The 24,071-nt window shown below is 42.7% G+C and overlaps 4 protein-coding genes across 8 annotated transcripts in view; 2 read left to right on the top strand and 2 right to left on the bottom strand.

Moving 5' to 3' along the window:
• The window catches only part of pkd1b (polycystic kidney disease 1b), a 31,882-nt gene extending 31,271 nt beyond the window's left edge, over positions 1-611 (bottom strand). The window contains exons 1-2 of the mRNA XM_086302840.1: positions 499-611; positions 125-318 (exon numbers count right to left, since the gene is read on the bottom strand). Of these exons, the coding sequence (XP_086158966.1) occupies positions 125-318; positions 499-611 (307 nt within the window). The remainder of the gene's footprint in view (positions 1-124; positions 319-498) is intronic.
• Positions 1-13,622, top strand: part of LOC147322880 (uncharacterized) — a 92,466-nt gene extending 78,844 nt beyond the window's left edge. Inside the window, exons 1-5 of one of the 2 annotated variants that reach the window (XM_086302846.1) lie at positions 10,598-10,715; positions 11,480-11,594; positions 12,320-12,593; positions 12,742-12,864; positions 12,991-13,622. In XM_086302846.1, the coding sequence (XP_086158972.1) occupies positions 11,494-11,594; positions 12,320-12,593; positions 12,742-12,864; positions 12,991-13,344 (852 nt within the window). In that variant the 5' untranslated portion in view covers positions 10,598-10,715; positions 11,480-11,493 and the 3' untranslated portion in view covers positions 13,345-13,622. Of the gene's footprint in view, positions 1-10,597; positions 10,716-11,479; positions 11,595-12,319; positions 12,594-12,741; positions 12,865-12,990 lie in introns of those variants that run through there. The other variant, XM_086302847.1, reaches the window with a different exon arrangement.
• LOC147322881 (ankyrin repeat and SOCS box protein 12-like) lies at positions 5,479-8,260 on the top strand. 3 transcript variants are annotated; one of them, XM_086302837.1, is made up of 4 exons: positions 5,663-5,884; positions 5,975-6,010; positions 6,504-7,274; positions 7,903-8,260. In XM_086302837.1, the coding sequence occupies exons 1-4, from the start codon at positions 5,863-5,865 to the stop codon at positions 8,052-8,054; spliced, it is 981 nt and encodes a 326-aa protein (XP_086158963.1). In that variant the 5' UTR covers positions 5,663-5,862; the 3' UTR covers positions 8,055-8,260. The 3 variants fall into 3 exon arrangements, with proteins under 3 accessions (XP_086158965.1, XP_086158964.1, XP_086158963.1); XM_086302839.1 differs by lacking the exons at positions 5,663-5,884; positions 5,975-6,010 and adding an exon at positions 5,479-5,650 and having other exon boundaries at positions 6,507-7,274; positions 7,903-8,259; XM_086302838.1 differs by lacking the exons at positions 5,663-5,884; positions 5,975-6,010 and adding an exon at positions 5,486-5,650 and having other exon boundaries at positions 7,903-8,259.
• Positions 13,623-22,423: 8,801 nt separating the features above from the next.
• The window catches only part of slc39a11 (solute carrier family 39, member 11), a 166,540-nt gene continuing 164,892 nt past the window's right edge, over positions 22,424-24,071 (bottom strand). For both annotated transcript variants that reach the window (XM_086304718.1, XM_086304719.1), the window contains exons 8-10: positions 23,338-23,436; positions 23,096-23,254; positions 22,424-22,989 (exon numbers count right to left, since the gene is read on the bottom strand). In XM_086304718.1, coding sequence (XP_086160844.1) covers positions 22,911-22,989; positions 23,096-23,254; positions 23,338-23,436 — 337 coding nt within the window. In that variant the 3' untranslated portion in view covers positions 22,424-22,910. The remainder of the gene's footprint in view (positions 22,990-23,095; positions 23,255-23,337; positions 23,437-24,071) is intronic.

Here is a 24,071-nt window from a genome sequence, read left to right as displayed (position 1 = left end):
GCTTTTGTTTGTTTGCCAGCTTGCCTGCCACCTGAAAACTACCATACTGCCTGCATTCAGTTCTCCTTCCTGCTTTCACATTCATGCGTGTTTCTGGTGTCCTTTAATGAAACAAAAATCTCACCATTTACTTCCATTTCACAGATGAAATGGTATTGTCCTGCACACTGGGCCTTCCTCCACCTTCCCAGTGTTCCCAGTGCCATCTGAGTGCACTCCCCTGGACTATCATCATCTTTGTCCCGCCATATTGGACTTTGTGACTGAACAACCCCTTCCTGGTCAGAGTCCTGCAGCCATACCCACACAGTGGTTTTCCTAAAATACAAAATGTTACACATTCTGTGTTAAAGATTAAAAACAGGCTGAAGAAGCATCTCCTCCTGAGAACCAGGGTCATCATTTGTCCTCTGCAGTAGACACACAAATCACAAAAAAACAGAAAGTTCTCAGGAGAATATGATATGAATGACTGTGTATATTGTTTGTCAGACTCACAGTGGAAAGGCATGAAGAAAGAAACTTTGAAGTTCTAGGCTGTCAGCAGCTGCTAAGTCCCCTCCCAGGGTCGTTCTGCATGAAGCCCGTGCTTCAAACCATGACACTGCCATCTCTGACAGCCAATAGCATCGTAGGCTGGTCAGGTGAACCTGACTGCCTTGCGGGCAGGGAATGTTCTCTGGAAAGCAACAGCAAAACTTAGCGAACCACATGCAAGGAGTGCTTTCTTACATAACTCATGTGAATCACATCAGTGATTAGCTTTAAATCCAGCTGAACAAAGACACATTTGACAGAATCACATTTCAGCTTTTAGGTTTAACCTTGACGTTGTGTTTGTGAGACTTCAAAGCACCTGCTGGTTTTATCAGGAAATTTGAGCTACAGCACTGGTTTTAGGAGAGAAGCGCTACATGCTCCATGTGTAATGTTCTGTATGAAATACAGTCAATTTAGTGGGACAAACATTCCTCTTTAAAAGTTCTCTGTTACAAGTAAAATGCACACATTCAAACTGTGACAAGATCATCAGAAAAACTTTAAACTATGAAAAATTGAAGTATCCATTAATAATAATAATAATGGATTGCATTTATACAGCGCTTTTCGAGACCCTCAAAGCGCTTTTACAATTCCACTATTCATTCACACACTGGTGGAGGCAGCTACAGTTGTAGCCACAGTTGCCCTGGGGCAGACTGACAGAGGCGAGGCTGCCATATCGCGCCATCGGCCCCTCTGGCCATCACCAGTAGGCGGTAGGCGAAGTGTCTTGCCCAAGGACACAACGACCGAGACTGTCTGAGCCGGGGGTCGAACCAGCAACCTTCCGATTACAAGACGAACTGCCAACTCTTGAGCCACGATCGCCCCATTAGTCTCTTTTTACTCCTTTACTCTTTTTAGTCTCTTCTATCCTTTTTACTGGGCTGACACACATCATAATTCTTAATCTGAAAGGTAAGTACAAATGTCATATTAGCATGCAAACCATAAAGATTTAAGATTTCCCTCTGAACTGTTGCAATTGACTTACAAAATCAAATAAAAAGTATTTTTTACCTCATAATTGACCTCAGGTACAGGATCTTCTTTGCACTCAAAAATTATTATTTTATAGGCCTTATTACCATGAAGCGTTAATTTTAAATAAAATGCAGCTGAAATATATAAAATCAACAGTTTATTTATTGATAAAATTACCAAATATATGGTTGGTATAAATTCAATGGATACTTTTCAAACAAATTTCATTTGATCAGCTTCCATTAAATTTAATATTTGAAATACTTGCATTTCTTAAGTAACAAATTATATGGGGAAGAAATGCATGTAATTTCATATTTAAAGTGAACATTACATTTTGGGCATTCTTTTCTTTGTTGAGTGCAGTCGCACAGAAGGAAGCCTCACATATTAAGTAGATCCTCTTGGGATTAAACCAGGAATCAAATATTCAAACTGCTACAATGTCGAGATTTTGGGAAAAAAGTTAAATAGTTGGTAAAAGCTGGTAAATATAATATAATATTGTTCAACCCTTCAGTGATTAAAAATGTATCATTATCAACAAGAATTTCTTGAAATACATCAGTGAAACTGTTGTTATTTCCAGACTTTAGTCTGGTAATTATTATTAAACACCAATAAAGTTGGTGTTTAATAATAATGATTTTTTTTTAGACTTACAGGAGGTGGCAGGTAATAGTTACATTGTGATAGCAGGATTTAATTTTGAAAGTCTGTCATTTTAACACATGTTCATAAACTCCTAAATAATGGAGCACTATCATTTGATGAAGAAGGAAGTTTTATTTTGAAAAACAAAAAACCATAGCTTTAAAGCATCTATGAAAATATTTCATATTTTGAAAAAAAAAGGTTAGTTTAAAGAACACTTTTTGATTGGCTGGTACAAAACTAAAGACAATGTCATCTGTCTTCTTCAAAAATATATGTTTAAGTTATTTTCTATTACATTTAAGTATATTGCACTTTGTCTTTAACTCGGTTTAACTCACTTTAATAAACACCAACGTTATTAAGCTTTATTAAAGCTTTCTGGACTTTCTTGCAGTTTGTTAATGTGCTGACAAAATTTGTCCACAAACAGCCACCAAGCTGGCAAAATCCTCGCTAAGTAAGTACGCATTTCCAGGACTACGTTTCTGCCGCACACACAAGGTGAAAATAGGAGTCACATTCTCTTTAACATTAAACAAACAGCAACATATACAATAAAAGCCATAATGCACAATCCTTGCTGTATACTGACAACACATGTAAAGTGGATGAAGAGTGCTACAACAATACTGTCGTATTCTGTGATCTCGTCTTCAAATGTAACCAGACGTTTTCTGAATTTTGAAATTATTTTGAAATGTTGAAGCTGATACTGCAGTTTTTCCAGAACACAGCTTTTCTTTTCCATTTAGTAACCTGGTACAAACTTAAGATTCTCACCTCCAGCAGTTGTGATCAAAACCATGCAAATAATCCAGGGTAGAGAGTGTTTCTGCGGCACAAGCGTGGCTCTCATCTTGCCGGGCAAATCACGCATGGAAACAGAGCATTGTAGAAATTAATTCTCTCCTTGTATTACACTAGATTTGAAGATTCTCCTCATCTTAAATTTAGTGTCTTATCTTCCTTTCCATCCACTTCTGTGCCTTCTGCACACACACACATCTCCACTGGGCCCTCCTTTCCTCCTCCTGCACAGACACTATGAGTTATGGTGGTACTGTTGTTTTAAAGGCCTCTTCTCTGTTCTCCGTGAGCGCCTGGGTGACTTTTACTTTGTCTCTCAGCAACAGCCATAGAAGCAGAGTGGACAGAGGAGGCCTGAGCTGCTCATTACCATGTTGTAAAACCTCCTGGCACTCAAAGGAAAGAAGCAGACTCCCTCAGGCTGGATGCAACTAAGGGTCCTGACAGAAACGAGCCTCACAGCCCAAAGAGTCACTGCAGTAGTTGTTTTAGCTTCACAGCACAGTGTGGCCACAAGATTTTTTTTTCTGTTAGAGCTAGAAAGGTCACTCTCCTGCAGTGTGTCCACACACTGTTGTCTCAGCAAGACCTCACCACTTACCCAACAAAGGCTCTGTGACGCACACGCAAAGACTAGATTTGAAAGGCAGGATGCCATCCGGGTTGCCTGGAGAGTGAACAAATCATGTAGAGCAGGGGTGGGGAACCCCAGGCCTCGAGGGCCAGTGTCCTGCAGGTTTTAGATGTGTCCTTGATTAAACACAGCTTATTTAAATGGTTAAATGACCTCCTCGACATGTCTTGAAGTTCTCCAGAGGCCTGGTAATGAACTAATTGTTTGATTCAGGTGTGTTTACCCAGGAGGAGATCTAAAACCTGCAGGACACCGGCCCTTCAAGCCTGGAGTTCTCCCAACCCTGATGTAGAGGGTGGCGATAACGTTGCATTAACTTAGAAGTTTCTGTATTTTTATTTTTCTTTCTTTCTTTCTTTTTTCTTTCTTTCCCAAGAACTTAAAATTCTATAAAGGGACCAAAGTCACTGGTTTCTGTGAAGTATATAATAGTTCAGTATTTATGGATTCAAATGGTTTTCTACCACAAAGCAGAAAAGAAACAACTCTTAAGTCAATTTAAAAAAAAACTTTACCGATACAAAACTTTAAGATTCAAATTTTGCTAATGTTCTACAGCATGTTGGTCAGCATGACATGTTCGTATAATGTTCGTGTTCTTTTTGGTTCAGGCACATTGCCTCCTACAAATGTTCAATGTTTTTAGTCTTATTTTATTGTGGTAAATGTACGAGTGTTTCCCACTTCTATTTGTATTAACTTCCAATGGGTTGTTATATTTTGTTTTATTATGTTATGTTTAGTTATGTTAAGAATATGTGATCTGAATTCATTAGCGCTAGATATTAATAATGTTGCATCCAAGCAAGACTGGGGCTGTGTGGTGTCATCTTATATGGAAAATACTCCTGGTTCAAGACCAGTAGGATGCATGCCCAGCCTAAAAAAAGGGAAAGGAATGTTGTGCCAAATCAAATGTGGATCCATCTGCTGTGGTGACCCCTGGGTGATGTAACCTTTCATGAAGAGTGAAACTAGCAAAAAACTTTTTTGAGAGAGAGAAAAACATCACTGAGGTTAATGAGGGAGGTGGAAACACAGTTGCAGACAATTAACCAAAGGAGATGGGGAAGTAATGCAAGCCACAGAGAACAACACTTACCAAACTATAACAGGAAGAGAGACACAACCCAATGGAGAATAAGATTAACTTAACACAACTAAACAGGGAAGGAGAAAAATAAAAAGACCGACACAAAGACGAGAGTGAAGGAACAGAAAGGGAACTGTTAAGGGAACTGACAAATCTAAAGTCATTTATAACTAACAGAAAAACTACAGGCACAAATAACAATACCAGGAATCAGATGGGCTTACTCATAAGCATAAGGCCTTACAAAACAACATTATTGACATGTACATTAGTCACTCATCAAAACCCAAAAGGAATAATGAACTAACAGCAAACTGAAAACCATGGGTCCAAGAGCCAGGAAGCATGGCAAATATGGGATTTTATTCCATTTCAATTCACAATGTCAGTTTTCACCATGACTTTATGTATTTTTAACAAATTTTCCTTATATTAACTCAGCAATGAAGTGAATAAAATTTCATGTTATGATTGAAAATGGTCCATTAAAAAAGTGCCTATGCTTTACCAGTTACATCAGACTGACCTATAGGTAACTGTGAACTGAAACAGTTACAGCACTAATAAAACTACAACTCAAAATCAAATTAAAGTTCCTGAAACTGTGGACTGCAGCTCATAAGGGTTCCCCAAAATAATTATCTGCATTAAAAATCAGATTTGCAAAAAATCAGATTTGATTTAAGTCAGTTAATAATACTGTTGTTTTGTTTTTTGTTTTTGTTTTTTACAATTTAATAGACTATTTATATATTTTGCTATTGCATCTGTTAAATATCTATTATGCTATCTATATTTATTTTAAGCTTCAGTTTGCCATTGCAAATAAAAGTCACTAGGGGGCAGCAGCGGTACGTCACACAAACACACCATCGAGGAAGAGCAGAAAACAGGAAGCAAAGAAGGAGGCTGTTGATGGTGACATATCTTAGGTAATGTTAAACGAAGAAAACATAAGGGTTTAGCTTCGTTTCTTTGAAATAAGCACTGTTAAAGGATGGAGATGTTTGCGTACTAACGGGATATTTGGAATTTAATATCTATTTGGGTTTTTTCACTGTGGTTTTAGGGTGAATATTAGCGAAGCTATTTATCGTCCGCGAAGTAGTACTGATAAGAAACACTATACGTGTGTGTATGTTGTATGTCGTGTAGAGATGCGATGGGTAACTTCCTTAATATTAGAGGCATGAGTCGGCATGTACACAGTGTAAGAAAGTTAAACTAAATCTGTCCCATTTCTTCCTACAATACAGCCTCACGGGGGAAAATCGCAGTACTTCTAATAAACGGTTGGTTTAATTATAAAAGCCTTTATTCCTTTTTATGCCGAAGGTTTCCAGAAGGTTTTATTTATCATAAACAAGCATAGATTGATTAATTGGATGCATCGATCGGACGATTAGTTTTGCGAATATAAAATTGTAAAGATTTTGAATGAAGTTTGGTGGAAAAAGTCTTAATGACCAGCTTAAACTTTAACGCCTATATATACTATTTTTTTTTTTCCGGAAATAGAATAATAACTTTATCTTGCCACTTTTATCCGAGTCAGATCTGAAGCCTTATTTATATTTCACCTGAACTTTGGATTCTATGTTTTGTTGTTGTTGTTGTTGTTTTCTTTAATACAAAACACTGGTTGCTGATTTGGTGCCCTAAGGACACCAAATCTGTTTTGAGAACAGATGACGTTGACAAACAGAAATGCACTGTGGTGTTTGTATGAGGACCATACGTTTGTATATTTGGTGTTTTATTTATTCTCTGTCTTTGCATTTGCAGCAGGTTCTATGCTCAAGCTAAGGACCGCTGAAGAAGAGAAAAGGAGTTGTGAAATTTCCCAGCTGAGGCAGGCTGTGTTACAAAACAATGACAGACTCCTTGATGAGATGCTCTGCCAAGAAATCTACAAGAAAGTCATCAACTGCAGAGGTGGCTGGGGCATTGCAGGCACACCCCTGCATGCTGCAGTGTCTAAAGGCCACCTCAGCTGTCTGCAGGTCCTTCTAGCTCACGGTGCCATCATAGACTGCGTGGACGTCAAGGCCCAGACGCCTCTGTTCGCAGCCGTTCGAGGGAAATACCTTGACTGTGTCTTAACTCTCCTCAAAGCTGGCGCCAACCCCAACGGAAGCTCGTCCAACAACTGCTCGCCGGTCCTCACTGCTGCAAGGGAAGGCGACGCAGAGATTCTAAAGCAGCTACTAAAACACGGCGCTGAGGTGAACTCCCGCGCCAAAGTCTTACTGTGGACCTCGAGTGCCAGAGTCTCCAGTGGGCCGCTTTATTTGGCTGCTGTTTATGGACACATGGAGTGCTTCAAACTGCTGCTCCTCTACGGGGCAGACCCAGACTACAACTGCACTGATGCCAAGCTGCTGAGCTCTGACAAGCAGCCCAAAACTGTGCTGGAGATGTGCCTTAGGCACGGCTGTGGCGTGGAATACATCCAGCTTCTGATCGACTTCGGTGCAAACGTCTACCTCCCCACGCTGATCATCGAGAAGTCGACGAAGCAGAACGAGGCTGTGGAGCTGCTGCTGCGAGAAAGAGGTGTCGGACAGATTCTTCAGCGCTTTTTCACTTCAGATCTTTAACACTACTGATGACGATGTAACTGAAGGAGTGCTAAAGTTTTATCTATGAAATAAATACATTTATAATATGACTTCTAACATTTATCCTCCAGGCATCTCTCCTCACTATTGCTTTACATACTATATGTTTGACTAGCATTTGTATTTAACATTAACACACTTTGTAGGTGTGATTTTTTTTTTCCCATAGTAAAAGCTAAAATTCTTAAATAATGTACTTACAATATGTATACAGCAGCAGTTATATGTTCCACTCAGTTTTATTTATATAGTGTCAAATCACAACAGCAGTCACCTCAATATGTTTTACATTGTAAGTTAGAGATCCTACAATCAAACAACCACCGTTGAGTAAGCACTTGGTGACAGTGGGAAGGGAAACTCCCATTTAACAGGAAGAGTCTTCTGCCAGACCCAGGCTCAGGGAGTGGCAGCCATCTGCCACGACCAGTTGGGAGATTGTTAAATATATGTTGGATGTCTTGTTTAGTAATAATAGTTACTGTAAACTTCATTAAATATAAATAATATTATTATCATTCATGATATATTGTGGGTATAACTTTCTTCTGTTTTGTCTCCAGGAAATCCAAAAGCTTTGACCTCACAGTGCCGACTTGCTGTGCGGAGACACCTCAGAAAGATCAACAAGATCAACTGCATCGACCAGCTGGAAATGCCCACAAGTCTCATCAACTTCTTGCAACACAAAGCAGCACCAGTCACTGTTCTGTAGATAGTGAAGGTTAAGTTATTTTATGACCTGTGTTTTGTTTTGTTTTTTATTTTAGCTTAAGCTTTTATTTGCAGGATTTGAGCCCCTTTGTCCTCTTTTTAAAATGGCTTCTGTGTGAGTATGCATTGTTCTTGCTCTTAAGACTGATTCTTCAGCTAAAAGAATAAAGGTGGATTATTGTTGTGGAATTGTAGTTCTTACACTTTACCTGTCCAAGGTGTGCCCAATCTCAAATGAACTGTTACAAAGGTTGTTTGCACTGGAGTTCCCAGTGCAGTCATGTTCTTCTCCTTAATGATTATAGTCAGAACAATATTTTCTAATTCACACGCAAATTTTACTTTACACTCGATTCGTCAGTTATGGAGTGTCGAGACCTGATGGAGGATCTGGTATCTACCTCAGGATCGTGCAGTCTCACCTCTGAGATCCATCACACAGAGGCTGATGTTGGTAAATGTGTACAAGCCCAGTTCCAAAGACAAAGTTGTTATGCTTCGTGACACTCAAAGTTGGGATTAGGCTGTAAAAGTAAGTGGTACTAAAAGAAACGCCTCGTTTGTGCCTCTGTCCCACTGAGCTGTCAACAAAGACTTTGATCCTCAAATATTTCCAAAAGAACAGTGACCTTAGACAGGCAAAGTCCTGTTGCTTTGCACATTATCACAATTCTTTGTGATGATATTATATAAATAACTGCCAAAAACCAGGACAAAAAAATTTAAGGGAGTCAGACTACTCCATTCATCTGGTCTGAAAACAAATACTACATGAGAGGGGAGGAACTGACATATGCATAAAAATGGACACAAGAAGAAAAATTATATGAAGTTTGCTAAAATGAGAGACATTAATCTCCAAAATTAAACAAACTAATTATTATCTTACAAATATAGATCAAAAGAAAGGCAAGAAAGTTGGATTTCTAACATTTTCTTGTGACAACACCATGCAAGAATATTATTTTGTCAGTGGTTATTTTGTCCTGTCTCTCATCTATTCAGTATGTTTTTTTTTTTTGTTTGTTTTGTTTTTTTTTAAATGACATCAGAAACAGCAGTATGCGACATTACGTGATGGCAGAGCTTCAGTTCATCCTTTGTCTTTTTTTTTTTTTTTTTTTTCAATAAATAGGACAGGGGGAATGAATGAGAGAAAGAGGGGGAGAGAAAGAAAGAAAACCAAAGGGGAGAAGAGACGGTGAGAAGGGGGGGGAAGAGAGAGAAAAAAAAAAAAGAACTCCTGGGTCACCTGTATGGAGAAAAAAAAAAAACAAACAAAAAAAACAAACAGAGGAGACAGCAAACAACAAAGAGCAACATAATAATAGAGAAAACAAAGCACCATCACAATAAACTAGCTAGTCATAGATATCAATATTTACTAAATAATAAACGATATTGTGCAGCACGCAAGATAGACAGCGCACAGTGTGCTTTGAGGCAGCAGCCAAGAAAGCTTTAGTCCGTGTCTGTGAATACCCATGTGTGCATACCTGTGTGGATCAGCATGCTTGCATTCCAAAGGTTTCTCCATGTAATGATCTGCTAGGGAGTGTGGGGGGGCCACAGCCCCGTCCTCCAGGGTGTGAAGCGGGTATGGAGGAGATCAAAACTCCAGACATCCAGAGGCCCCCAGAACACAAGAGACCATGGAAGACCAACAGAGGGGCAGCCGCGCCACTGTTCCAGTAAGAGCTGAGGAGAGTCCCAGATGAGGGCTCGCCCAGCAGCCGCGGAGCAGAAGTCAGGGGGAGTTGCAGTGACGCGCCCGTGAGCTCCGCCGGCCCCCAGCTGTGCCTGAGTGACCGAGCCCCAGGCCGAGAGGCCGGGGGCACCCCACCTCCAAAGGGGCCCGAGCGAGCCCCAGGCCCCAGGCCCCGACAAGCGGCCGCCAAGGAGTGAGCCGGTGTGTACCCGGACGCCCACCCCCAGACACAAAGAACCACCAACACACCGACACCTGAGGGAGTCCGCCACCGGCAGGGGAAGTGGTGGTGGGTGGAGATAGGCCTCCAAACCTTGGAGGGCCTGAGATGTCCCCAGAGAGGTGGCGTCTGATACCCAACCTGACATATAGACACAGACATACAGGCACACACAGACACAAACATCCATTCCCACCCTCATGCTCTCATATGCACTTACTCCACACTCAACCGACGTGGAGACAGACATAAAGAGACGCTGTACACACAATCACACTCCCCAAGCGTACTCTACAAACCGGGTCTAGGTGCCCCCGCCCCTGGAGGGGGGAATTGCACCCAGACCCAGGTGGTGTTACCCTTTTCCCTGCGGTGGGGAGAGGCAGACCACCCCGACTCCGCAGCAGCAGGGAGGCCCCACACCCCAGACCGCAGTCGGACGGCCAACTCCTCCTACTAGCCCTCCCGCTCCAGCAGGCCGCAGAGAATGGGGGTGGGAGAAGACTCCAAACCTCCCTCCACCCGCTCATTGTAGTGTTGATGCATATGTGTTCTAAGGTGCAATTAAAACCCAGGAGGGCATGGAGCTACCTATCTATTCAGTATGTTGACATAGGTCTTCATTGGTGCTTTGTGACCTTTTACCTTTTCCGTTCAACCATTTAAACATGAACCTCAAAAATTGAAGGAAATAACCTCCAACACTGCTGCTGCTGCTAACTTCTAATCTTTAGGTGAGTTGATACCTAACAGCTTCAGTTTGTAATCCTGTTGCTTCTTAGCCTGGGACATTCTGCAAAAATATCTTCTAAGAGCACCACCCATCCAAAAAAACAAGAATATTTATATCTGATATATTTTTAGGAAGGGTGCAAGAAGGATGTGATTTGTACTTACTGTGTCCCAAAGAGCAGATCACTAGCAAAAAATCTTTAAGCACTTTTATTTAGGCTTTTGCATGAGCTGTTTCTCAAAATCAGAAAGAGTCAAAGAGACAGTCAAAGAATTCCCCAAAATGTTCAGATGATGACATTTTTTGTAGAATATGTTAAAAGATTTTATACTTGTGGAAATTGCTTCTCAAAAAATACACAATCATAATCAGCACAAGGAAATTCAGATTAGGTGATATTCAATGGAGCATGACTAAAGTCAGATGAGCACTGAAGTTAGGATTTATCTTCTGTGTAAATCAATATGTGAAAAAGATGTGGCCACAACCATCTAGAGATATATATATATATATGTAGATGTGGGAAAAGTGAAAGGATTCGTGTTCAGTCTCTGGCACGATGAGTCAGTGCTAAACCTGCAGGTTGCTGTGCCAAAAGAAAGAAAAACAGAAATCTTCTTGTTAAACCATTGAAAAAACAAGGGGGAAAGTCCATTTAAATAAGTTTAAAAAACATGTTTATAATTTCAAAAATTGTTAAAGATTCTGTCTCAGATAATGTAAAAAAAAAATTAAAGCTTTTTTTCTTTGTTACTCTCATGACAGCAACTAAACAGGAAATGGGTCAAACACTATCTCAAGAGCAGGAGGAGATGGCCTTTGAAGGTATTGCTGATATGCTTAGCAATGTTTTACAGCTGGATGAACTTAAAATTGACAGGTGAGCAATTCCACAACCAAAAGACAACGAGTGTCCTTTAGCGTTCCATTCGACATGATTACGTTCCAGTTTTAATGATGACATTCTGTTCAGCAAGATGAAGTTCCATCAACAGGATAACACTCCATTCAAGACGGTATTCCATTCTTAAATAGGACATTCCGTTCTACATGATGACATCCCATTCTTCATTCAGTTTTAAATAATGACATGATGACGTTCCATTCTAAACTGACATTTCATGCTAACGATGACATTCCCATCTGCATTATGACATCCTATTAGACACAATGACATCCCATCCTACCTGACATGCTACGTTGTGCCATTCCATACTAGTTTATGAGGTTACATTCTAGACGATAAAGTTCCATTATATATGATGACGTTCCATGCTACATGATGATATATCTATAAGATCTCTACATCAAACAAAATACAAAGCAGAGACATACATGATTTCAATGTAAATTCACTCATTTTGTTAATCAGTTGAGTTTTCATGTAGAGCATTGTTTTAACACTCTTTTGTTGTTAATACCAAGAGCTTTGTGTTTAGCATTAAACATTTGCAAAGTTAGTGATCATAGGAGCAAACTGAACCTTTCAAAAACTGAAATAAAATGGGCAGTAAAAGTTAATCAATAGTTAATTAAAATATAATAACAGCATGAGCTAACTTCCTTGTAGAGTGCTAAACTAATGGGAAACAAATATCCTCTCAGTTCCCTGCAGAGATTCTCTGGGCTCAACTCAGCTGAAGAGCTGAACAATTACAGAGACCACGTCTTGTACAGTGGAGAACTCAATCAGGTCGCATCTATTTTAAGCGAGGTGGGGAATGTTCTAGGTGGGCTCAGCGTGGTGCCTCATGCTGTCGGACTGGGAGCTCTCATCATTTCCTTGGCCTTAGACGTGGTGGCCAAAAGCCTAAATAAAGAAACCATGGGCACAGCTGAAATGTTAGAGAGGGTGTTCGCACAGGAGAAGGCCAAGGAGGTAAGAACTTAAGAAGTTAGCACTTAAAAGTGGTGTTCATTTGGATGCGTAATGTAGCTTACTAATTCACTTTTTTCCTTGTAAAAAAAAAAGTCCTGCTGATCAACATACAAAATTTGCCTTAACATTCCTCTCTTTAACTGTGCAGGTGCGAGATCTGATGCACGAGTATTTGAAGCGTATGCAGATCAACCTGAGAGACCCACAACTTCAACTCTCTGACACCCGTCAAATTGAGATTGCTCTTAGTGCCCAGCTCACACGGCTAAAGGTACAAAGCTGCCAGCTTTCATTTGTAACGAATCATCCCTGAATAGGGGATTTTACAGAAGTATTCATGTATAGAAATATTCGTAATTAACCCTATGATGCTGTGTACTCCAATTTCTTTTCTAAGAACTCCATGCTGATAGATGAACATATGGACACTCAGTTTCTGAAGCAGTGGGTGAATGGAGCTGCCTTCCACACACAGATGCTGATCCATCAGGCTCGTCTAGAAAATGCAGCAGAACCTGATGGATCCAGAGCCGTGCGTGCGGCAGGGATTTATCAGCAGGACATGAACCGTCTGATGGAGAAAATCAAGACCTTGATGAGAAATCGTGATGATTCTCAAAATGCCAATAAGATAATAGAGATTCTGTTTTCTAAACCTCAGATTACCTGGACGAGGGATTATTTTTCAAAACTGCAAGCAAATATTCCAGCTCTTGTGAGGCAAAATGCTGACTTTGTTATCAAAACCTGATTTTGATCGTCAAGCATCGAGCCACAAGTAATAAACTAAAATATTTGAAACAAGTAATTTTTTTGTGGCCAGTACAGTTATGTAAGGGTCCAGTCTGATCTACTGGCCTGGGAATCCAGTGGAGGAAAATATATTTCTATCTTGGCCAGTGAAACCAATCCGACCAAGAAAATCAGTCGCCAGTCAGTTGGTCTTCCCAATTCTTATGTCCTAAATCTCTTTCATTTTTACTGCAATATACTGCTCTCTGATGGCTTTGTGTGTGTGTGTGTGTGTGTGTGTGTGTGTGTGTGTGTGTGTGTGTGTGTGTGTTTGGTTTAGTGTTTTGTTTTGTTTTTTTAGTTGCTCATGTGAAGCACTTTGTAATTTGGATTTTGTTTAAAGTAAATGGATAAGCCATATACAATTGGAAGGAATATGGGTAGAGTTTGGTTTTAAACCTTTGTGCCATCGCACCTATATTTGTTACTTTCTCAGGACTTGAATAATATGTTTACTATCTTGTAAATTGGTTTTATTCAAAAGCCCATCTATATTTGTAAAAATCATGATTTAAGCTCTGCATGGAAGGGAAACATGTCTATAATTACATTCCTAAGCTCTCCTTAGATGAATTCCTGAAATTAAAAAGTGGCCCACAGACCTATTCTAGAAAGTATAACAACCCCGTTTATGATCTACATTTTTTACCCTTGCATTGATGCTACATTAGAGTCATAAAACAGAGTTAATGCCCATAATTATTAGAGAGTGGATACTAAATTTGATGCTTTTAGAATCACCAAAATGTAAACTTGAAAGATAGATTTTACAAGTACTGTAGTTTATGTGTGGTTTATGTCTGCTTTTCCTAGTGTGTGAATGACTCTGCAACAACAAAATCATACATTGTTTCTCTTCATCATCATGTTACTTCCTTAAATGGGTCCGCAGAAGGAGCATGCTGCCGGCTAAATAAGCTAGACTGAGTTACAGCACAATGGTGGTTCCTCATCAGTGTTAATATCATTCACTAAAAAATTTATTCATGATTTTGCTGATGAAAACACAACAATAAATTTAAAAAAAAAACTATAATGAAATGTCTCTGTTCCTTCTTTGACAAATAAAAAAGAGATAAAAACAGAGAGATGAGCTCCAAGCAGAACTAATGAATTTACGTAGAGAGGGGGGACAAGTTCTCCCTGTCCAGTCATGTTTGACGCACACAATTTGATCTGATTCTGCACACAACAAACGGGTTGGAAGGAAGAGACACTTCCTGTTGCAAAATGTCAATGGTTAGGAGGAAGACGAGAGCAGACAGATGGACACATTTCACATTTTATGTGAAGGAAAATAAGACACTTTGTAAACCGCATGAAGCAACTTTCACCGGTAAAAACACGACAGACTTTTACACTTTGTATTTTAGTCAAATCAACTTAAGATTTAGTCATCAATAATCTTATATCTATTCAGCAACACCCATCTGCTCTTCAAACCTTCTGTCTGTAAGACCCAGCCAATATTTTCACATTAAAATTACAACAAAATTCTTTAATTAAAAAAACCAAAACGTGTCAATGTCAATAAAAGTTTTAGTTTCTAACCATCTAGCCTGCTTCTACCCATCACCACAGCAACAGAGCAACTGAATAAAAAAACACTCCCAGTAAGAGCTGTCTGTACACAGAAGAACTGCTTGTTTAGGTCAATCTTTAAATTTGAAAGACTGCTTAAGTTTGCTGCAGGCTGACAGCACCTGTTCTGTCTCTCGGTAGCATGAAGGGACAGTATAAAGTAGAGCACAGCACCACATTTATTTTGAAGATTATTTCATTGTTCTTTTCTTGAAATAGATTTACAGAGACGTTTTTAATACATATATATCAGGCTCAAAATTAAATTGAAAAACTAACGTAAGTTTAAACCTAAGGGCCGTCTTTAACAGATGGATGAAAATCTTTTGTAGTCAATGACTGTCACTATATGTTTCTTATGATGTCACTTGTTTGTGGGTCTCTCTGACCGACACTGGTTTGAAATGCTGTTTCCAGAGAGAGACACATGTCCAAAATGTGCTCATACTGTCTTGTTTTTTTCAGATTACGAGTAACAAAATGTGCTTGCATTATTAGTAGATTAGGGGAAGAACTTGATCACGTTTGATTGTTGGGGTTTTGTGAGTTTTTAAAACCTCTACATCATCAGAGTGATATCCCCCCCGTCCCCAAAAATCCCAAATACAGTGGCTTGCAAAAGTATTCGGCCCCCTTAAACTTTTCCACATTTTGTCACATTACAGCCACAAACACGAATCAACTTTATTGGAATTCCATGTGAAAGACCAACACAAAGTGGTGAACACGTGAGAAGTGGAACAAAAATCATACATGATCCCAAACATTTTTTACAAATAAATAACTGCAAAGTGGGGTGTGCGTAATTATTCAGCCCCCTTTGGTCTGAGTGCAGTCAGTTGCACATAGACATTGCCTGATGAGTGCTAATGACTAAATAGAGTGCACCTGTGTGTAATCTAATGTCAGTACAAATACAGCTGCTCTGTGACGGCCTCAGAGGTTGTCTAAGAGAATATTGGGAGCAACAACACCATGAAGTCCAAAGAACACACCAGACAGGTCAGGGATAAAGTTAGTGAGAAATTTAAAGCAGGCTTAGGCTACAAAAAGATTTCCCAAGCCTTGAACATCCCACGGAGCACTGTTCAAGCCATCATTCAGAAATGGAAGGAGTATGGCACAACTGTAAACCTACCAAGACAAGGCCGTCCACCTAAACTCACAGGCTGAACAAGGAGAGCGCTGATCAGAAATACAGCCAAGAGGCCCATGGTGACTCAGGACGAGCTGCAGAGATCTACAGCTCAGGTGGGGGAATCTGTCCATAGGACAACTATTAGTCGTGCACACAGCAAACATGTGGAAGAAGGTGCTCTGGTCAGATGAGACCAAAATGGAACTTTTTGCCCAAAATGCAAAACGCTCTGTGTGGAAAACTAACACTGCACATCACTCTGAACACACCATCCTCGCTGTCAAATATGGTGGTGGCAGCATCATGCTCTGGGGGTGCTTCTCTTTTATTTAGTATATTGTACATACTATTGTTTGAGTACTTACGATTGTTTTTGTTTTTTTTGTACTTTTTATATTTTACATTTATATTTATTATTGATACTTGCACCAAGGGAGTGGCACTCCAATTTCGTTGTACTCTGTACAATGACAATAAAGGCCATTCTATTCTATTCTTCAGCAGGGACAGGGAAGCTGGTCAGAGTTGATGGGAAGATGGATGGAGCCAAATACAGGGCAATCTTGGAAGAAAACCTCTTGGAGTCTGCAAAAGACTTGAGACTGGGGCGGAGGTTCACCTTCCAGCAGGACAACGACCCTAAACATAAAGCCAGGGCAACAATGGAGTGGTTTAAAACAAAACATATCCATGTGTTAGAATGGCCCCGTCAAAGTCCAGATCTAAATCCAATCGAGAATCTGTGGCAAGATCTGAAAACTGCTGTTCACAAACGCTGTGCATCTAATCTGACTGAGCTGGAGCTGTTTTGCAAAGAAGAATGGGCAAAGATTTCAGTCTCTAGATGTGCAAAGCTGGTAGCGACAGACCCTAAAAGACTGGCAGCTGTAATTGCAGCAAAAGGTGGTTCTACAGTATTGACTCAGGGGGCTGAATAATTACGCACACCCCACTTTGCAGTTATTTGTAAAAAAATGTTTGGAATCATGTATGATTTTTGTTCCACTTCTCACGTGTGCACCACTTTGTGTTGGTCTTTCACGTGGAATTCCAATAAAATTGATTCATGTTTGTGGCTGTAATGTGACAAAATGTGGAAAAGTTCAAGGGGGTCGAATACTTTTGCAAGCCACTGTAAATAGCACAATACATTTTTAAGGAATAAATTACACAAAATACTGCATGTAAGAATTTTTTTTTTGATGAAACATACTGAAATATTTACATTTTTATTTATTTATTGTCTGAAAGTTCCGTTTCAAAAGAAAAAAATCTGACAATTAATTGAAATTGAAGAGATATAAAGGGACAATATAAGAGTAAGGGTTTCCGCACCCTGTCGCTACACAATGTTTTACAGATTTGCAGTCAAGGATTGCAGGAAGATATGGCCAAACGGTCTGGAACAAACTGCAGTCTCTGGTCTCACAGGGCTGCCAGGAGGCGTGCCTTGACCGCAGGTGGGAAGTAAGTACAAATTTGGTACTGTACTTAAGTAGAATTTTGAGGTATCTGTGCTTTACGTATTTACTTTTTACTTTTAGTCTCTACATTTGGATACAAATATCTGTATGACAATGGCAATTTGCATATTATTGATCATGAAACTGTTCTCACGGCCCATTGTTAGTCAGTGTTGCTGGTTTCATCCATCCATCCATCCATCTTCATCCGCTTATCCGAGGTCGGGTCGCGGGGGTAGCAGCCTAAGCAAAGAGGTCCAGACCTCCCTCTCCCCAGCCACCTCCTCCAGCTTGTCCGGGGGAATACCAAGGCGTTCCCAGGCCAGCCGAGAGATATAATCTCTCCAGCGTGTCCTGGGTCTGCCCCGGGGCCTCCTCCCGGTGGGACATGCCTGGAACACCTCGCCCAGGAGGCGCCCAGGGGGCATCCTTGCCAGATGCCCGAACCACCTCAGCTGGCTCCTTTCGATGTGGAGCAGCAGCTGCTCTACTCTAAGCCCCTCCCGGATGGCCGAACTTCTCACCCTATCTCTAAGGGAGAGGCCAGCCACCCTTCGGAGGAAGCTCATTTCCGCCGCTTGTATCCGCGATCTCGTTCTTTCGGTCACTACCCACAGCTCGTGGCCATAGGTGAGGGTAGGGACGTAGATCGACCGGTAAATTGAGAGCTTCGCTTTTACACTCAGCTCCCTCTTCACCACGACTGACCGGTGCAGCGTCCGCATTACTGCAGCCGCAGCCCCAATCCGTCTGTCGATCTCCAGCTCCCTTCTCCCATCACTCGCGAACAAGACCCCGAGATACTTGAACTCCTCCACTTGGGGCAGGAACTCATCCCCGACCCGGAGTGGGCACTCCACCCTTTTCCGGCTGAGAACCATGGCCTCAGATTTGGAGGTGCTGATCCTCATTCCCGCTGCGTTACACTCGGCTGCGAACCGCTCCAGTGCGAGCTGGAGGCCCTCACCCGATGAAGCCAACAGAACCACATCATCCGCAAAAATCAGAGATGAGATTCTGAGGCCACCAAAGCGAAAGCCCTCCGCCACTTGGCTGCGCCTAGAAATCCTGTCCATAAAAATTATGAACAGAACCGGAGACAAAGGGCAGCCTTGGCGGAGCCCATCACCCACCGGGAACGAGTCCGACTTATTGCCGGCAATGCGAACCAAGCTCTTGCAACGGTTGTATAGGGATTGAATGGCCCGTAGCAATGGGCCAGACACCCCATACTCGCGCAACACCTCCCACAGGACGCCCCGAGGGACACGGTCGAATGCCTTCTCCAGGTCCACAAAACACATGTAGACTGGTTGGGCAAACTCCCATGCACCCTCAAGTATCCTCGAGAGGACAAAGAGCTGGTCCAGTGTTCCGCGACCAGGACGAAAACCGCATTGTTCCTCCTGTATCCGAGGTTCGACTAGCGGACGAACCCTCCTCTCCAGCACCCTGGCATAGACTTTCCCGGGGAGGCTGAGGAGTGTGATCCCCCTGTAGTTGGAACACACCCTCCGGTCCCCCTTCTTGAAGATGGGGACCACCACCCCGGTCTGCCAGTCCACAGGTACTGCCCCTGATCTCCACGCAACATTGCAGAGACGTGTCAACCAAGACAGCCCTACAACGTCCAGAGCCTTCAGGAACTCGGGGCGGACCTCATCGACACCAGGGGCTCTGCCACCAAGGAGTTGTTTAACTGCCTCAGTGACCTCGCCCCCGGAAATCGGTGGGTCACACCCCTCATCCCCAGACTCTGCTTCCTCCCCGGAAGACGTGTCAGTGGGATTAAGGAGGTCCTCGAAGTATTCCTTCCACCGCCCGACAATTTTCTCAGTCGACGTCAACAGCGCTCCGCCAGCACTATACACAGTGCAGGTAGAGCACCGCTTTCCCCTCCTGAGACGCCTGACGGTTTGCCAGAATCTCTTCGAGGCAGTCCGAAAGTCTTTTTCCATGGCCTCTCCGAACTCCTCCCACACCCGAGTTTTTGCTTCAGCCACTGCCCGAGCCGCATTCCGCTTGGCCTGTCGATACCTGTCGGCTGCCTCCGGAGTCCCACAGGCTAACCAAGCCCGATAGGCCTCCTTCTTCAGCCTGGTGGCTCCCTTCACCTCTGGTGTCCACCATTTGGTTCGGGGATTACCACCACGGCAGGCACCAACCACCTTGCGGCCGCAGCTCAATGCAGCAGCTTCGGCAATGGAGACGCTGAACATGGTCCATTCGGACTCAATGTCCCCAGTCTCCCTCGGAATGCTGTTGAAGCTCTGCCGGAGGTGTGCGTTGAAGATCTCGCGGACTGGGGCCTCTGCTAGACGTTCCCAGCACACCCTCACTACGCGTTTAGGTGCACCAGGTCTGTCCAGCGTCCTCCCCCGCCACCTGATCCAACTCACCACCAGGTGGTGATCAGTTGACAGCTCAGCCCCTCTCTTTACCCGAGTGTCCAAAACATATGGTCGCAGGTCTGGTGATACGATTACAAAATCGATCATCGACCTACGGCCTAGAGCATCCTGGTGCCACGTGCACTTATGGACACTCTTATGTTCGAACAGGGTGTTCGTTATGGCCAAACTGTGATTAGCACAGAAGTCCAATAACAAAGCACCGCTCGGGTTCAGATCAGGGAGGCCGTTCCTCCCAATCACGCCCCTCCAGGTCTCGCTGTCGTTACCCACGTGAGCATTGAAGTCTCCCAGCAGGACAGCAGAGTCTCCAGGTGGAGCACCTTCCAGCACCCCCCCCAGGGACTCTAAGAAGGCTGGGTACTCCGAACTGCCACTCGGCGCATAAGCGCAGATGACAGTCAGGACCCGTTCCCCGACCCTAAGGCGCAGGGAACAAACCCTCTCGTCCACCGGGAAAAACCCCAACGTACCGGCAGCAAGCCGAGGGGATATAAGAATACCCACCCCAGCCCGCCGCCTCTCACCAGGGGCAACTCCAGACTGAGACAGAGTCCAGCCCCTCTCCAGGAGACTGGTTCCAGAGCCCAGACAATGCGTAGAGGTGAGCCCAACTATATCTAGCCGGTACCTCTCAACCTCACGCACCAACTCAGGCTCCTTCCCCACCAGAGAGGTGACATTCCATGTCCCTATTGCCAGTCTTGGCAGCCGGGGGTCGGTCCGCCAGGGCCTCCGCTCCTGGCCGCCACCCGGCTCACAATGCACCCGACCCCTATGGCGCCTCCTGCGGGTGGTGGGCCTGCGGGAGGATGGGCCCATGTCTCCTCTTCGGGCTGTGCCCGGCCGGGCCCCATGGACTAAGGCCCGGCCACCAGACGCTCGCCCTCGGGCACCCTCCCCGGGCCTGGCTCCAGGGCGGGGCCCCGGTAACCCTATCCCGGGCAGGGTAAACTGTTCCCTCGATATTCTTTTCATGGGGGTCTTCTGAATCGCTCTTTGTCTGGTCCCTCACCCAGGACCAGTTTGCCATGGGAGACCCTACCAGGGGGCAAAAGCCCCCAGACAACATAGCCCCTGGGATCCCTGGGACACACAAACCCCTCCACCACGATAAGGTAGCGATTCAAGGAGGTTTCAGTCACTATGCAAATGTATAGCAGGATAAACAGGTTGACTTGCACTGTGGTGAATTTACAGGGTTTTCCCCCTTCCTGATTTCCTATTTTTTTGGTATTTTTGTCATACTTAAATGTTTCAGATTTAAATATTGGATAACACACGTAAACACAACATGGAGTTTCTAAACAAAGGTGTGTATTATTAAAGGGAAAAAAATCCAAGCCTATGGAGCCCTTTGTGAAAACATCTTGATGACGCCCAAGACTTTTGGGAAATTACTCTGTGGACTGACTAGACAAAAGCTGAAGTTTCTGCAGGGTGTGTGTCTCATTACGCATCATACCAGCAGTAAAATATGGTGGTGGTAGTGTGATGGTTTGGGGCTGTTTTGCTGCTTCGCGATCTAGAAGACTTTGTGGTAAATAGAACCATGAATTCTGCTGTCTACCAAAAACTCCTGAAGAAGAATGTTCGACCTTCTGTTTGTAACCTCAAACTGAAGCACACTTGGGTTCGGGAGCAGGACGAAGATCAAAAAACACACCACCAAGTCCATCTCTGAATGGCTTAAGAAAAAAAAAACAAAGGACGACATTGGCTTAGTCAAAATCCTGACCGGATTCTGATTGAGATGCTGTGGCATTACCTTAAAAAGCTGGTTTATGCTTGAGAACCATCCAATGTGGCTGAAATAAAATTATTCTGCAAAGATGAGTCGGCCAAAATTCTTCCTAGTTCTGTAAAAGCCTCATTGCCAGTTATCACAAATGCTCGATTGCAGCTGTTTTTGCTAAGAGTGGGCCAACCAGTTATTAGGTTAAGGGGGTAATCACGTTTTCACACAGGGCCGAGCAGGTTTGGATTTTTTCCCCTTCCCTAATAATAAACACTATAATTTAGAAACTGCATTATTTGTTTATCTTTCTCTAATGTGGTTCGGATGAAACAAGAGGAGGAGGGCAAACACTTTTTCACACCACTGTATATAGGTTACATTTTTTATGGCCATTTTGCTGTACACTATTGTGAGAGGTACTTTCATAGATTACAAAAGGTTAGTCGATGAACAAATACAAGATCTTATGACACGGTAAAATCAAAAGGTCTGAAAATAGACTACTGTTCAAATCAAATCAATACCGACAACACCACATCTCAAAATAAAAGCATCATAATCCTGGGACATTAGATTGCATGTTTGAAATATTTAGGTTAAACATGTAGCTGCAAAGTGTCATATTTGAAATGCCATAATTCAACACACCATAATCATACTGTCTGGTTTCTTAATGATGACAAGACGACTGATGTAGAAATGTTGTAATTATTTATTTTCACTCCCATACAACAGCAAGCCAAACACCAGAGTTCAAGTATCGTGATCATTAGGGAAATGGACGAAACAAAACCCAACACATTCATTTTAACTTAACAGAACAGAAATTATCTGTACTTATAATATTGTTTCTAAACTTAAAAGCTACAAAGTCCCAACAAAACATTCTCCAGCCCTGGAATATGAATATTCATTTAAATATTCAGAAATTAATTCCTTAATGAAATATCAGACATGAAAAACATGTCAGCTGCTCTCAGGAAATCACTGTTAAAATGTGAATGACAAAAGTTAAGTTCAAGTATGATCATCCTTCCAAACCTGATCAATTTTATGATCAACAATTAAAACTAAATGCATAAACAGTGTTTGAGAATCAAACACTAATTTTGGTCCCCCTTTTACTTAAAATACAAGTTGCATCATGATGACGACATCATGTCCTGTGAGGGATCGCCGGTCCTCACGGTGATCTCAGCCTAGACCCACATCTAGTGACATCATCACTACAAAGCCTAGGATGGAGGTCCAGGATGCCAGCTTTCCGTTTCCACTGGTGATGCCAAGTTGAAGCAAAGGGTAATAGATTAGACCTCTTGCACAAGTAATCTAGCTTTGACCCCCCCACCCCAAAAGTAACTCCTCCTTTTCACTTTTACCTGACTTGCGCCTCAGGTATGATGTCATCCACCACCACATAGACCATCGCCCCGGCAGCAAATGCCAACGCGTATGGCAATAGAGGTTCTGCCACAACAACAGCTACGGCGCCGAGCAGCCCGGCAATAGGCTCCACCATACCGCTAAGCTGACCATACCTGAAGGAAGAACACCAACAATGAAGGAAGCTGCACACTGTTTGAAGATTGATACAGTGAGTAGAAACCTGTGGTTTCCCTACCAGAAGGCTGTCCATGTTGAGACCCCTGACCCGCGGAGGGGCAGGCTCACTGCTAGCCCTTCAGGGAAATTCTGGATTCCGATACCAATGGCCAAATTTCTGATGGAACACAAACAATCAGTCACCCAACTTTTCTTTACAAGGAATATTATGAAATATTAAATCAGAAAAAGACTTCATGAAGGTGGGCTGAGGGCCCAGCGTCCTCTACTGGGCCCTGTGCTCAATGCCCAGTGCCACATAGCCCGATTGGCATTTGCCATTGAATACCAGAATTGGAAGGTCAACCGCACAGATCAGAGGAGGTTCACCCTGAGCTTGCTCCCAAGCTTCAGAAAGGGTCTGGATAAGCAGCGGGGACCAATTTGGTTTGTTTGCCATGGGTCAGTGATGGTGTGGGGAGGCAGGTCCATGGAGCGGGACCCAGAAGTCCACAGGTTAGGCAAAGCCACCCTGACTGCTATTACGTATTGGAATGAAATCCTTGGACTCATTGTCAGACCCTACACTGGTGCAGTGGGTCCTGGGTTTAACAATATTTTTTAATAAGTGCTGCAGCCTGTGTTTAATCAGTATCTACACGTGTAGTTTAACTCTATTTTATAACTGCTTTTGGTAGTGTGTGTAACTGAAACTGCAATCACGCTGTTAGCAGATCAAAGTGTTACCTTGTTTCTATTTGTTAAAGACCTGATTGTTTTCCATCTTAATGCCTTTTCAGATCCACAGATAAA

Source organism: Aulonocara sp. 'chitande type north' Nkhata Bay, linkage group LG8 (assembly GCF_057382095.1).
Source record: "Aulonocara sp. 'chitande type north' Nkhata Bay isolate Kocher_YH1m ecotype deep benthic linkage group LG8, A_spYH_male_GT1.1, whole genome shotgun sequence".
NCBI lineage: Eukaryota > Metazoa > Chordata > Actinopteri > Cichliformes > Cichlidae > Aulonocara > Aulonocara sp. 'chitande type north' Nkhata Bay.
This window is presented reverse-complemented; position numbering and strand designations above follow the sequence as displayed.